The following is a 14960-nucleotide window of genomic DNA, read 5'->3' on the forward strand; positions in this document are numbered from 1 at the left end:
ATCCCCACATTATCGAAACATTAGTGAGATAATTACATACATTCTCTATGTTGGATATAATATTTTATCTGCACAATTAACAAGAACTAGCTGGAGTTAAGACTCAAAAATTACCCACGGCAAAATACCAATATGAAACAGATTTCTAAAACCTAAAAAGCAGGTCTGACAAACATCACTTATTTTTTGTGACTTAAAATATAATGTAAGAAAAGAAAATACTACCTATTTCTAACAAAACTGTGTGGACAGAGAAAGAATGTTAGAATAAAGAGTCTTTAGACCACAGTAAGACCCCTAAGTATTACAGAACATAAAGCAGATTAAGAATTCAATTAAAGTAGAAAACAAAATTACTTAAAACAAGAGCACAGAAGTTGTGCTTAAAAAAAAAAAAAGTTTAAAGGAAGGGGGATGAGAAAGGTGAGAAAAAACACTACCAGACTCCTTACCCATTGTTGTTGGTGCTGGAGCTTCCTGATGGTATTTTCAGCTTGCTCCAGTTTAGCACTGACCTCATCACTCTGCTGTTTGATGGTGGCCAACTCCCGTTTTATGAGGTAGTTTTCCTCAGCCTCCTGGGCTCTTGTCACTTGTCCCTTAGGACATAATTTATGTGTGTGTAAAGCAATTTAGGATAGATTCAAGAAAGACTGCCTTTGTAAGGTTTAGTTATTTACTGTGACATGTTAAAAAAAAAAAAATCACCTCAGAGAACAGAACAGCCTAAGTAATTATTAACCAGCAGCTCATTATCGCTCCAGCAAATTTTGGGAAACTAAATTAAAAAATTTATCTGATAATCTTAAGAACAGTTCTTCGTTCAGTCAATAAAAATTCAATTCATGCAATATTACTGAGTTGTACATGCAGGACTAAAATTTTCAATGTATAGTAGTTAATTTCGCAGAATCTATTGATTGACATTTTGGAACAAATACTTTAAGGTTAGCTTTAAAACGTGCAAAAGATGTTTAATAAACCAAGATAACACACTGTTATCAAAAATTAAGTTTACACGCATATATATCAGCCCAAAAAATTATTTCTAGGAAAATGCATGTAAAATTGCATGCATTAAAATGTGAATTTCTAGGTTTAGGACTTTCCTTAGAAGTAAGTTAGAGAAAATGCTAAAAAAACAAAAACAAAAAAACTATACCTGTATCAATCTATCTGCCAAGGAAGCACTTTCCTACAAAAGGAAAAATTCAGATAGAAATTTAAGAGAAAGAAATAAAATAAAAGTGCATAAAATTAGGAATAAGAAGAAACAAAGCATACCCAAATTCCATCTACTTTTCATTGTAATTAAAATAGACATTTAGATTTGGTTTTATGGCTATTTACTGTGTTTGTTATTATTCTTAACCCTTACGAAAAATATATCAAAATAAGGATAAACTGCAGAAAATCATATGCTTCTAGAAGACCAAACACAAATTCCAAGAGGTTTTTCATCATTTGAGACAAGCAAATAGCTTCTTTTTAAAGCATTCTTTAAGTCTTCATGTTTGGAGTCAGCCATATTGTCAAACCACTTATAGGAAAGGGAGAAGGAATTTGAGTAAGCAATTCCACTTATAAAGTGTGACAGCAATTTGTACAACAGCAACTTCCAAAGAAGCAAAGCAAGGAAAATATGACAAATGAAATTAATGAGCTCAACATAATAAACTCTAGCAATAACTCAATAAGTAAATATTTTGGTTACAGAATTTAACTGATATATAAGTACTTACAGAATTCTAAGTGCTAAAGGACAGACCTAGGCTATGTAAGCCAGGAGAAAGGTACTTAATTTTCTAGAAGTAAAATCCAAACTTAACACTTTCCTACGGCACCTTTATCTTTCTGATGGTTCAGTGAAATAAAAATACTTTCTCTGTGAAAATATCTCATTCCAAAGATAAAAGACCACCTAAGACAGATATTATAAACAGTATTTAGTGGAAAAAAAATATGCAATTAAAACAACTTAAAAACTAAATTAAGCTCAACCTTTTTGCAGAGTCACCAAAAAAGTAGAATTATCCTCAAAGCAACTCTAATAAGATGTAGGAAATACAGGAAAACTGTTTTTGACTTAATGTACCTGAAATTATTACACAACCAAAAGACATGAAATAAACATCTTATCCTTGTGTGTAGTGTGATGCTTTCAAACAAAAGACAAATATCCGAACTACCCATATCTTCACGTTTTCTTTCTTGATTATTGATCTGTAGATTTTCAGGGAAGATTTTAAGATACTTCGCAACATCATTTATTAACCTACTTACTCTCATCTTTTGTTTAAAAAAAAAAAAAAAAGCCCTTCCAAACACCAAAAGACTGTGAATTCAGGTTTTTCTTTTAATAAACCAAAACTCTTAGACTATACTTTTATTACTCAATATATTCTTTTAGCATCGAACAAGACTACAGAAGACATTACATCAAAAGCACAGTATTAAAAATAATGCAAAACTTTCCAGATTTGCCCAGTTATTTTATATGAAACAGGAAGAAAGAGATAATAAGTAGCATCAAAATAAGTTTGAGAACCAAATGTTTAAGTATAATTCCCCCGTGTTGAAAATCAACACCATGGTGAATTTTTATATAAGAAATCAGCCAGTCATTCTGACTAAATTTAAAGGAATCCTAGGCCTTAAAGGAATCACTGACACATTTAATATGTGGCTAGAAAGGGCAACATTTGAAAGTCATTTTTAAAATACTATACAGAATGAATTCTCAATTAGGTTACCTCTAAAGAACGTACTTTTTAGAGATTATATGTAAAGAAAACAAATGATATCAATGTTACTCTAGTAAAAACCTTAATTAAAACTTTAACCTTAAATTTCAAGGACTCATAGTGATCAATTTTTATTAATGACAAGTTACTTAGTTAAGTAGTAAGCTAGGCAAGCTAAGCAGTTAATACCACAACTTTGGAGACGTGATAGATTTCTTGAACCTTTTAATAAATAGAAAATACTGTGCATTCAACGGAAGCTTGCATAAGTAGTTATTTACTTACTTTTTCTAATGTTTCAATGCGCTGTTTTAAAAGTCTATTTTCTGTGCGTAACCTCTGCAAAAAAAAAAAGAAACAACAAAAAAAGAGGTTTTGTTTGCAAACATTCCTGAGGAAAAGATACCTAAATCATAGTCCTTAAAATGTACCACCTTTTATAAATAGGAAAAGTCTAAGGAATGGTTACATTATTGTCTGTCAAACTCTTATAGGTTCAGAGTAGGAAATACAGAGTAAAGGAAATGACATTTATCACTCTAGCTGTGACTGAATTTTAAATATAAGCTACAGTACATACAGAAATAACCCCTTTCTTTAAAGTACCAACCATTACTCATAATCAGTATTTTCTTATGTCTTAACATCCCCATTAGATAGGAAAGACTCTAACTCATTTACCTCCTACAAAGGCTATCTACACAAATAGTATTCAAATGTTTATCAAAGAAACAAATAAGAAATCTGAAAAATGCAGCTCAAAGGATAAATACCAAATTGTCAGTTCAGAACTAGACCAGCCTTCATCTCTGCCTTACATATGCAAAGCTGCAAAATTCCTTACATTCTGAAAATATAAAGATTGAGTTGTTTTCATCGAATTAATTATTTATGAGTTGTTTTGAACTTAAAAAAATGGAGGCACCTTGCTGACTCAGTCGGTAGAGTATCTGACTCCATCTCAGGGTCATCAGTTCAAGCTCCACGTTGGGCATGGAGCCTACTCAAAAAAAGATTAAAAACTTAAAAAAAAATACCAAACTTAAAAAAAAATGAACAGCTCTGATTACTAGCATTTTCCTATAGTTCAAAAAGCAAAACCAGATTTGGGGTGCCTGGGTAGCACAGTTGGTTAAGAGACTGAATCTTGGTTTTGGCTCAGGGCCTGATCTCAGGGTCCTGAGATGAAGCACTGTGTTGGATTCCGCACTCAGCACAGAGTCTGCTTAAGACTCTCTTCTCCCTCTGCCTCTCCCCACCTCCCGCATACACACTCTCTCTCTAATAAAATAAATCTTTAAATTACAAAAATAAAAACAAAAAAGTAAAACCAGATTAAAAAAAAAAATCTTCACCTAACCATTCAATACCTGACTCCCCAAATCCTATCAAATTACTGTTAAGTATTAAAACTAAAACACTCTACATAAAAAAATCATCTTTCTGTATATTCCATCCACAAATTTTCATATGAAACCTGATATAAGTTATCCCTTCATCTTAGAATCCTTCAACTTACTTCTTCATTTTGCCATCATTAGAATTTCAAATTCCCCTTACCTTTTATACAAATTTACCCCAGAACTTAATCTAGCCTTATTCCAACCCTACCATCCTCTAAATTCCTGCTTTTAAAAATGTTTTCCTCAGAAATTTCTATTAATTCAATCTATCATTTTTCCAGTAAAGACTAAAATATAGTTTATATAACATATAAAGTCTCAGACCAAGGAAATAAGATTCTATGAATTATTATATCTTAAGTGAACCACAAATCGGAACAAATAAATCTTAGAGTTATTATATAGATTTGCAAATTAGATTTTCTTGTTCTATTCATTTAGAATTATTTAAATGATTTGAAATCGATATTACTTTATGTGTGACTTCAGACTACAAAAAAGCTTGAATTCGGGAAGAAAATGTTTCTCATTTCTTGGCCATTCGTATTATGTGTAGCACAGTGGTCTAGACAAATAAGCAATTATTAAATGCTTTTAAAATCTGCAAATCCAAAGAAACAAATGTGACTCTCAAAATGTTCTCAACATATTTCATCAAAAAAAAATAAATTTTTTTTTATCCTAAAAGACTTATTAGAAAGTTCAACCAGACAACTGAGGGAATATAGTTAATGTTACAATAGAAATGATGCTAAAATATTATAAAATTCAGAACTAAAAACATTTACCTGGGTTTCCCTCTCCATCCCCTTTAAATCTTCTAAAATTTTGCTATAAATAAAAATTGAAATTGATTTCTTCCCCAAACATCTACCCAAATGTTTGAATATCACTTTTTAAATAAACAAATTCTTCATTTATGTGACATCTATTTCATTATAAATTGATAAATATAATAGACTTTATCAGTTATTAAGGGCTATTTCAGGATTACCTATTAAATTTCAAGTGTTTCTGTCTTTTTATTGGATTAGCACCACAGTATTTTGGTAATTATAGCTTTGTAATCCCCTTTAATGTCTGGTGGATCTAATTTCCCCTATCCTTATATTGTTTTGTTTATCCTCCCCAAACCCTAAGTACTAGTATACTAAATTAGTTGAGAGAGTGGGTTTTGGAGTTAGGTAGGTTTAGGTTCAAATTCTCACTTCAAAATTAACACCTGTGCATGTTACTCAATATCTTAGATTATTCATTTCCTCATCTAGAAAATTAGAGTAATAAAACCTACAATGATATGGGAAAAATTAATGAGACAGCATAATACCAAAAACTTGATTAATGATAAGCATTGCTCATAATATTCTTGAAGTCAGGCATGAATACTATTTTATAATTTTTGTCTTTTGTTTACAACCATTCTTTAGATTTTTTTAATGCTCTGCAAAATCACAAGGAATTAAATGACTGGATTTGTTAATGTGTATTTGATGGGGGAAACAGTAACTTTATTTAACATAGAGTTCTTTTCGTCTCTCCCCTTTATTCATCCTTTAAATGCCTTTATGCAAAGTTTTTCAGTGATAATTTGTTAGGTTCTATCCTATTTTTCATTTAGGTGATCCTAGATGCTGTTATTCTTATTTTAAGTGGAATTTCTTTTTCTAAGATATTTTTGAAATGTTTATTGCTGATATATAGGAAAATTAATGACTAAAATCTATCACTTGATTGAATTCTCATTAATTTTTGAGTACCTGTCTTTTTAATTACATTTGCCAGAGTGAATGAAGAGTGTTTTCTAAACTTTAAAGTGAAAACCATAAAGAGAAAGACAGATACATACACTTAAAAAAAAAGAGGGAGAGACTTTTGACCTATCAAACTAGAAAAGAGAAAAAAAAACTTAGAGAATACGAGATGAAGAGTGACAGCAAAAATGATATACCTAATGTAGGCAAGGTATTAGTGGAATGGAAACTCGCTGCCAAAAAGAACATACCCTGGAAGTACTCTTTAGGAAATTTACTTAGTGCATATCAAAAGTCTGAAAAATACTAATATCCTATAATTCAATAATTCTACTCTTTACAACTGGCTAAGAAAATATAAGGTGCTAAAAACTTTATATACAGGGCACCTGGGTGGCTCAGTTGGTTAAGCGACTGCCTTCAGCTCAGGTCATGATCCTGGAGTCCCGGGATCGAGTCCCGCATCGGGCTCCCTACTCAGCAGGGAGTCTGCTTCTCCCTCTGACCCTCCCCCCTCTCATGCTCTCTCTATCTCATTGTCTCTCTCAAATAAATAAATAAAATCTTTAAAAAAAAAAATTTTTTTTAAACTTTATATACAAACATGCTAACTATACGTGCTATTTTTAATCATGAAAAATGATTAGGGGTGCCTGGGTGGCTCAGTCGTTAAGCGTCTGCCTTCGGCTCAGGTCATGATCCCAGGGTCCTAGCATAGAGTCCCACATCAGGCTCCCTGCTCCACGGGAAGCCTGCTTCTCCCACTCCCGCTGCTTGTCCTCCCTCTCTCACTGTGTCTCTCTCTGTCAAATAAGTAAAATCTTTAAAAAATTTAAAAAAAAGGAAGAAAAATGATTAAAAACCCTAAATATCCCCAAATGGGGGAATTTCAGTTTCGAACAACTCACTTTATTCTTGCCATTTTATTCTTACTCATTTTATGAAATAACCCAAACTCAATAATCTTCCTCATTGGGCTAATCCATTGATCTTATCAACTTTTCATTGTCCCTCACTCTGATGTGCTCTCGTCCCTCTTTACAAAATTTAATTTCCAATCATTATAAATGTTCCCTGGCTTTTATCCTCCCCTCTGCCCTTTCTCCCTTACGAGTTAGCATACTTGCCTGGTAAAACCACTACTCTGGGTTAACATACTGACAACTCTGGGTCTGCCCTTATGTTGGTAAATATGACTGAAAAAAAATAAATCAATAAAGTTTGTTTAAATTAACAATCACTAAATTCAGTTGGACTACTAATGCACCCTAACAGCAATAATGTATTTCCTTAGGCCATTCCTTCTCTCACCCTCTCAGATCCCTATTTCATACTTGCTCCTCTTTCTTTAAACCAGGAACCCTTCAAATGATAATCTTGTTTCCAATTTCACTGAAAGAACTGAAGCATTAAGAACAAAACTTTGCAAGCTCCCACAACCATCCTACCTCTTACCTACATTTTTTCCCATACATTTTAGATTCTCTCTTGTTCTTATGGATTAACTATCCATGCCAGGAGATCAAATCTCCCACCATGTGCTAAATCCTAAACCGTGCTGACCCTAGCAATTACCCCCTGCCATTCACACATCATCAGTTTTTCCTACTTGGTTATCACCATTAAAACGTGGTTATTTCTCCCATCTTAATAAAAAGTAAAGAAAAACCAAAATCCCCTCAACATCATGATCCTCTCTCTCAGCTATTGTCCCATTTCTCTCTTCTTTATAGCAAATTCCCTGAAAGATATCTATACTCCCTATCTCCAATTTTTTCTAGTTCATTCAAGTTTACTTCTCTGCTCTTTTCCAGCTTATCTCCATGCTGACAAATTCATTATTTCTCCATCCTCATCTCACAAGAACACTCTTTAGCACTGACACAGTAAAATCCTTCTCTTTCTGAAACTCTCTTTTCTCTTGGCTTTAGGACACTTATACTTCCCTAGTGTTCTCCTGCTTTGTTCTCATCTTCTAAATGTTGGCTTATGATCCGGTTCAATTCTTGAACTCTCTTCTCTCATCTACACTTATTCCCCAGGTAATCTCATCCACTCTAAAGGCTTTTACTATCATCATTCTGCCAATAACTGCAAAATTTATATTTTGAGCCTGCCCTCTCTTAAATTCAACTCTGAATATTCAAGGCCCTATGTGAACATCTCCTAGGGATCTGATACTTAAAATACCTCCAACTAGGCTCCTGATATTCCTCCCCAAACCAGGTCCTCCTGCAGACTTCCCCATCTCAGGTACTGGGAACGCTATTTTTCTCCATACTAAAGCCAAAATGCTTAATTCCTATCCCTCTCATACCTCCACAATCACCTTGTCAGCTTTCTCTTTAAAATCTATTCAGAATCCAATCATTTCTTACCACCTCAGTCCAAGCCACCATCATCTGTTGCCTGCAGTACTTCATCAGCCTCTATTAGTCTTCCTGTCCCCTGCAATATACTCAACATACCTTCTCCTCCACTGAAAACCCAAATGGCTTTCCAGGTTCAAAGTCAAAGTCTTTACATGTTCAACAACACCCTACTCCTGTCACTTTCCTCATCATGTATACTGTCCCATCCACATGGTTTCCTTACTATTTCTCCCTGGGCACACTCCTGACTGGATTCTGCTCTCCTTCCAGATATCTATGTATCTAGCTCTTTCACTTCCTTCAGGTATTTATTCAAAAGTAATCTAGTCAAGTTCTCTAAATTTTCAATCCAAACACTACCATTTTACTCTCCCTTCCCTGATGTGTTCTTTTCTCTATTTAACACTTATCCTCATCAAAATATTATGTATTTTACTTTTCTGTTTATTGCCTGACTCCCATACTAGAATGTAAGTTCGATGAGGGCAGAAATTGGTCTATTTCATAAACACATTTCAAGTGCCTAGAATAGTGTTTGGACACGTAGTAGGTTCTACAAATACCTGTTAAATGGATGACTTCTTGAATAAATTATGTTATTGTAACCCCCATTAGATATTATTATATAGCCATTAATTTTTTAATGAAAGTTTGTGATGCCACAGAAAAACAGGCATCTGAATCCTTCTTACATCACAATGCATTAAGTCTCTTTTGGAAAACAGCACAGTGTATACACTTAAGAATATATATGGGTCTTAGAAAAACATAAATCAGATTTCAAATCCTTGACTTTCACCATTTTCTAGCAATGTGACCACTAGCATATTTTTTGAGCTTTCTGAAGCTCAAAAGGACAAGGATAAGAACCCTCTCATAAGGTTATGAGAAGAATAAAAGTATATGATGTGTGTAAATGACCCTTCACGTATTAAGTGTTAAATAAATGTGTCAACACTAACACTTCACACTGACTGTTAAATATAACTCCTGAATGACTCAGATAACATTTGTCATGTTTTCCTTTTTTATGCCAGGCAGTGAATACACAAGTGTTTTTATATTATTCTGTTTTTCAACGTATCTGGAATACTTCATAATTTTTAAATTAAAAAAAAAAATAACTTCTGGCTAAAAACCAGTCAGAATCTCTAACTTTTCTCATTTGCAGGGCTCAAATCTCTACATCCCAAAGCACAAAATTTAAATACGAATATTAGATAATCAGCTCAAATGTCAGCCTTAAATAGAATGGGGGAATAAAGGTTTTTCTTTTTTAAGGATTTGTGAGGTAACCTAATATAAGCTAGAATTTTAATATTTCTTACCTCCTCCCCCTCAGGTGGAAGATCAATAGATTGGAAGAAGATACTGAGAAAGCTGTTTCTATTAATAAAAAATTTCACACAATAAAATGTAAGATTCTCCATACGAAACAATTATTATCAAAAACTTCTGTAACACTTTCAGAAAAGGGGTGGAAAATACTTAGAAGTTACACCTTCTTCAGGGAGCTTCCACATATAATTCTTAGACAAAAAGGTCCACAACCCAAAGGTCTTAGAATTTTAAGTAAAACAAAAGAAAGGAAACTTGATCAATGGCTGATTTTTTTACTTCCACATCAAAACATTAATTAATTTGATGATCATACCATTTGCTTGTATAAAAAACAGTTTAATATTATCTCTCTGAAGGCTTTTGAGGAGGACTAAGGCAAGAAAGCATTAGTTTAAGAGACTCATTCCCTTGTAAAAGGGACCTTGGGGAGAAGGAGAGAGAGTGTGACTAAGGAAGTGGCACTTCCCATTTTAGAGAAAGCCTCCAATAATACATGGCTAACTATCCATAAATGCCGTGGTCATCTGATTATGACTGAGATGAGTTGCCAGGTCCAAGTCAAAAATCAGACATACCCAAGCTTATACAAAATAAAAAAAGGTGCAGTCCCACAAAAATGGTCATGGCTTTGTCCTTTTTGGTGGCAGGAGGAGTAAAGAAAGAAATGAAAATGGTTTGAGAGTAAGAAAAAACTATGTGGAAACAAAATTGTATAAAAGGAACAAACTAGGGGGCACCTGGGTGGCTCAGTCGTTAAGCGTCTGCCTTCAGCTCAGGTCATGATCTCAGAGTCCTGGGATTGAGCCCCGCATCAGGCTCCCTGCTCCACGGGGAGCCTGCTTCTCCCTATCCCACTCCCCCTGCTTGTGTTCCCTCTCTCGCTGTGTCTCTATCAAACAAATAAAATCTTTAAAAAAAAAAAAAAAAGGAACAAACTACCTTGGAGATCAGATTTTATTTACCCCCATGTGTTACTAACTTTTTGAACTTTCATTCTGACCCCCCCCCATTTCCTCTCTATAAACACTTTGTGCCATCTGTTTTCCCCTAAGACACATGGAGCTGGCATTCAAAAATACTCTGTGAGGTATATTAACTGTAAGTTTCCCCCAAAACTGAAGTTTGAGAAAAACTGTAAATACAAGCTAAATTGTGCTAAAGATCTTTCTGAAAAGGCCTCTTGGTATTCCTACTGTTGATTTAATTTTAGAAGAAACTTCTTTAAGAGCAAAGATTGTTCACAGAACTGTGATTTTTTTTTTTTTTTTTTGCAATAACATAGCATGGTGAAATGAACAGGATGGCTTCCCATCCTCAGATTCTTGATTTGCAGTTCCGAATATTCGTGGTATGCGATAACCCATACTCTCTCCCCACTCATCAGGTTGACGTACTTTTCCACTTTCAGTAGGTTGAAGTGGAGGGTATGATTTAATGTTACTCTTACTCATGGTACCTAAAAGAAAAGCAAATGGTAGAGCAGCAGTTGGGTGACAGAATTTTTAAAAAGGAGGGAAAAACATCCACAAGGGTCTTTTCTTTCTCTCTCTGAAAAATGTAGAAGTATCTATTTCCAATCAATAGGGAATACTGATAGAAATGAAAATAAAACATCTAGAAAAAGGAGACAGATGAGATAGAGGTCACACAGAAACAAAGGAGAGGTTGTCTCTGAGGAGGCTTTTGAGAAGGACCATGGCAAGAAAGAATACCAATTTCATAAAACTCATTCCCTTACTTCTAAAAAGGGCCCATGGATGTGAGTAGTGAAGGGGTACTTTACAGCAAAGGTGAATTAAGACACAGCTAAATAATCATAAGTAAGGTGGTCATCTAACGTCTTGCCAGGTTCAAGTCAAAACTCAGACACATCCAAATGTAGAATTTAAAAAAAGGGGGGGAGTCACTCAAAACTTGTTTTATTTTTGTTTTTTTGTGGGGTTTTTTTTTTTGGAAGGGGGAGAACATAGACAAAGAGATAAGAAACTGGATCAGCAAGTCACTGAGTTTCTTCACTAACTCCTGCTTCTACTCATTATCCCCATCCTGAAATATCATCATAAAACCTATAGAACTTTTCTTAATTCTGAACAATGCCAAAGATCATCAACTTAGGAACTTCTGGCCTACAGAGGGTACAAATAAGATTTTTAAGGTATACACAGGAATTTATATATCCCTTAAAATTGGCAATCTACCTGTTCCTGTGGAGAGTTCAAAAGTATAACCTTTGCTTAGAGACGAGAAAACTGAATTAGCCAAAGTTTCCTGCAGCTCTAAGGCAGCCATAATTAGTGCTGGTGCCATGATGTGCTCTATTTGGTACACCTCAGACTACACTGCTGTTAGTCTATGCATGTTACAGATTGACTTCTCTGCATTTTTAAAAATATGCTTAAATGAAGTGGTAATTATCTTCCCCATACAAGTATTTTCTCCTGATGACCCACCAACAAATCTAGAAACAGAGCTGTTCTCACACTAGAATGAAAACTACTTGTTGCATTATTCTGGTTTTTGAAATGTCTATTTTTAACTATTACCTAGTGGGATGGTAAATTTATCAGTAAATAATAAACATCACTGCTAAATTTGTTACAGGAAATAGATATATCAACATAACCAAATGACTGACTTTAATAAATTTATGTTTGGCACTTTTAAAAGTTCTGAGATGCTTACTTTAATTTCAACTTGCTCTTCCATTTCTTTAGTTTTTATTGTAGTATATTCCTTTTCAAGTCTAAGAAGGAAAAAAAAATTAAAGATATGTTTTTACTCAGAAGTGGTTATTAATTTATAAAACTTAAAACTACTTATTAACACAAAATAGAATTCCAGTAGATTCTCCCAACTTATAACTTGAGATACTTGATATCAGAAAAATCATCTGAATAGTTACATGGATACTTACCTAAAAAACTATTTCACAAATAACAAAAATGAGAACCACACAAAAATAAACTTTAGAAAGGAAATATACAGGCATCAAAGAACTGAGTTTACAAATTCTATTTAGCCCTAAACTTATAAAAAGAACTATCTTTCTTCTTCAGATTAAAATACAATGGTAGTACTAAAAATTGTGTAAAATTTATAATGGGGGAAAAGGAACAACTCTTTTTTATTTTTAAAGATTTTATTTATTTTTTGGGAGAGTGAGAGAGAACAAGCAGGGGGAGCAGCATAGGGAGAGGGAGAAGCAGGCTCCCCGATGAGCAGGGAGCCTGACGTGGGGCTCGATCCCAGGACCCTGCGATCATGACTGAGCTGAAGGCAGACACTTAACTGACTGAGCCACCCAGGCGCCCTGGAACAACTCTTTCTAACAAAATTTTTCCTAAACATAGAAAGAATGAGGCAAATATAAAAATCACCATTAAATAATAATAATAATAAATAAAAATAAAATAAATAAATTAAAAATCACCATTAGAATTCCCCCACAGGCAAGAAAAATCAATAGACACTAAAATTAGTGAGTAAAAACTGTAAGCAGAGTCTTAAAGTATCTCTCTCAAAATATTTAGATATTACCAAGGGAAAAATAGTAAATTTGTACTACAGTATCCTGACAGCACCTGAGCCAACTGATCAAGGTTAACACCACCAATAATACATGCTGACATCATGCACTGTTAAGATTTACTAAGAAGGGTACCTCACCTCCATGATATCCTTCCCAAGAATGTACATCCTCAGTCTAATCAAGAGAAATCATCAAACTCAAACCCGCAAACCCATTGACTGGCTCACTTCAGAAGTATCAAGGTCATAAAAGATAAAGACTTAAGAATTGTCACTAATTGTAGGAGAGTAAGAAATGACAAACAAATACGTACTATGTTTGTAACTCTACTGTAAGTGTAAGATTATCTTTACAAAAATTTATAGGCCATACAAAAGTTACTCCCACCAAGTTATTTTCAGATCTTACTCTGGGCCAAAAATGTTAATAACAAGTTTAACTACTCCTAATACTAACAAACCTAGGCCCCCCCAAAACTTACAGCTGCCGTCAAAAATCAAATTCTCCCTCAAAGGAGAAAAACCTATTTTTTAGTATATATAAAATGTCATTTAACTCACAATAACTTTTTTTTTTTTACTGTGATACAATACACAGAGCAAAATTTACCATCTTAACCATTTTTGGTATACAGTTCAGTGGTATTAAATACACTTGCAGCCATCACCACCATCATGTCCACTGTTCTGTTCTTTTCATCTTATGAAACTGAAATTCTATACCCTTAAATAAGAAAACCCCATTCCGGGCGCCTGGGTGGCTCAGATGGTTAAGCGTCTGCTTTCCGCTCAGGTCATGATCCCAGGGTCCTGGGATCAAGTCCCGCATCGGGCTCCCTGCTCAGCAGGGAGCCTGCTTCTCCCTCTGCCTCTGCCTCTCTCTCTCTCTCCCCCTGTCTCTCATGAATAAATAAATAAAAATCTTAAAAAAAAAAAAAAAAGAAAATCCCATTCCTCTCAGCAGGTCCTGGCAACAACCATTTTACATTTTGTCTCTATAATTTTGACATATATATGGAATCACAAAGTATTTGTCCCATTGTGACTGGCTTATTTTACCTAGCATAAAGTCCCGCAGGTTCATCTATATTACAACTATGTTGAGCATCTTTTTATGTGCTTATTGGTCATTTGTATTTCTTCTTTGGAGAAATGTCTATTCAAGTCCTTTGCCAATTTTTGAATCCAGTTGTGTTTTTTGCTGCTGAGTTTTAGGGGTTCTCAATACACTGCGGATATTAATCATTTATCCAATACATGCTTTGCAAGTATCTTCTTCCACTTTTGAGAGTGTCTTAGATGTGCAAAATTTTTAAATTTTCATGAAGTTCAATTTGTCTATTTTGTCTTTTGTTACTTGAGCCTTTGGTATCAAATCCAAAAAGTCACTGTCAAATCCAATTCCAAGCTTTTGTCCAATGTTTTCATCTAAGAGTTTTACAGTTTTAGTTCTTACATTTAAATTTTTGATCCATTCTGACTTATATTTTGCATATGGTATTAAATAAGGGTCCAACCTTGTTTTTCTGCAGGTGGATATACAGTTTTCCCAGCATCCTATGTTGAAAAGATAGACCTTTCCCTACAGAATGGTCTTAGCACCCTTGTCAAAAATCATTTGACCGTGTATGTGAGGGCTTATTTCTTGGAGTGCTATCCTATTCCATTGGTCTAGATGTCTATTTTTATTCTAGTACCCTGTTTTGATTATGATAGCTTTGTAGTAAGTTTGGAAATCAGGAAGTATGAGTCTTCCAGCTTTATAGTTCTTTTTCAAGACGGTTTTAACTATTTGGGTCCTTTGAGTTTATTTATGAAGTT

At 34.1% G+C, this 14960-nt stretch overlaps 1 protein-coding gene across 7 annotated transcripts in view; it reads right to left on the reverse strand.

Moving 5' to 3' along the window:
• EVI5 (ecotropic viral integration site 5) overlaps positions 1-14960 on the reverse strand; it is a 189766-nt gene that overhangs the window by 93918 nt on the left and 80888 nt on the right. For 6 of the 7 annotated variants that reach the window (XM_081818807.1, XM_031021312.2, XM_081818805.1 and 3 more), the window contains 4 exons: positions 12294-12354; positions 3030-3083; positions 1163-1195; positions 453-599 (listed from right to left, as the gene is read on the reverse strand). In XM_081818807.1, the coding sequence (XP_081674933.1) occupies positions 453-599; positions 1163-1195; positions 3030-3083; positions 12294-12354 (295 nt within the window). The remainder of the gene's footprint in view (positions 1-452; positions 600-1162; positions 1196-3029; positions 3084-12293; positions 12355-14960) is intronic. The other variant, XM_081818808.1, reaches the window with a different exon arrangement.

This window comes from Leptonychotes weddellii, chromosome 4 (assembly GCF_054177405.1).
Source record: "Leptonychotes weddellii isolate Sample4059 chromosome 4, ASM5417740v2, whole genome shotgun sequence".
Classification (NCBI taxonomy): domain Eukaryota; kingdom Metazoa; phylum Chordata; class Mammalia; order Carnivora; family Phocidae; genus Leptonychotes; species Leptonychotes weddellii.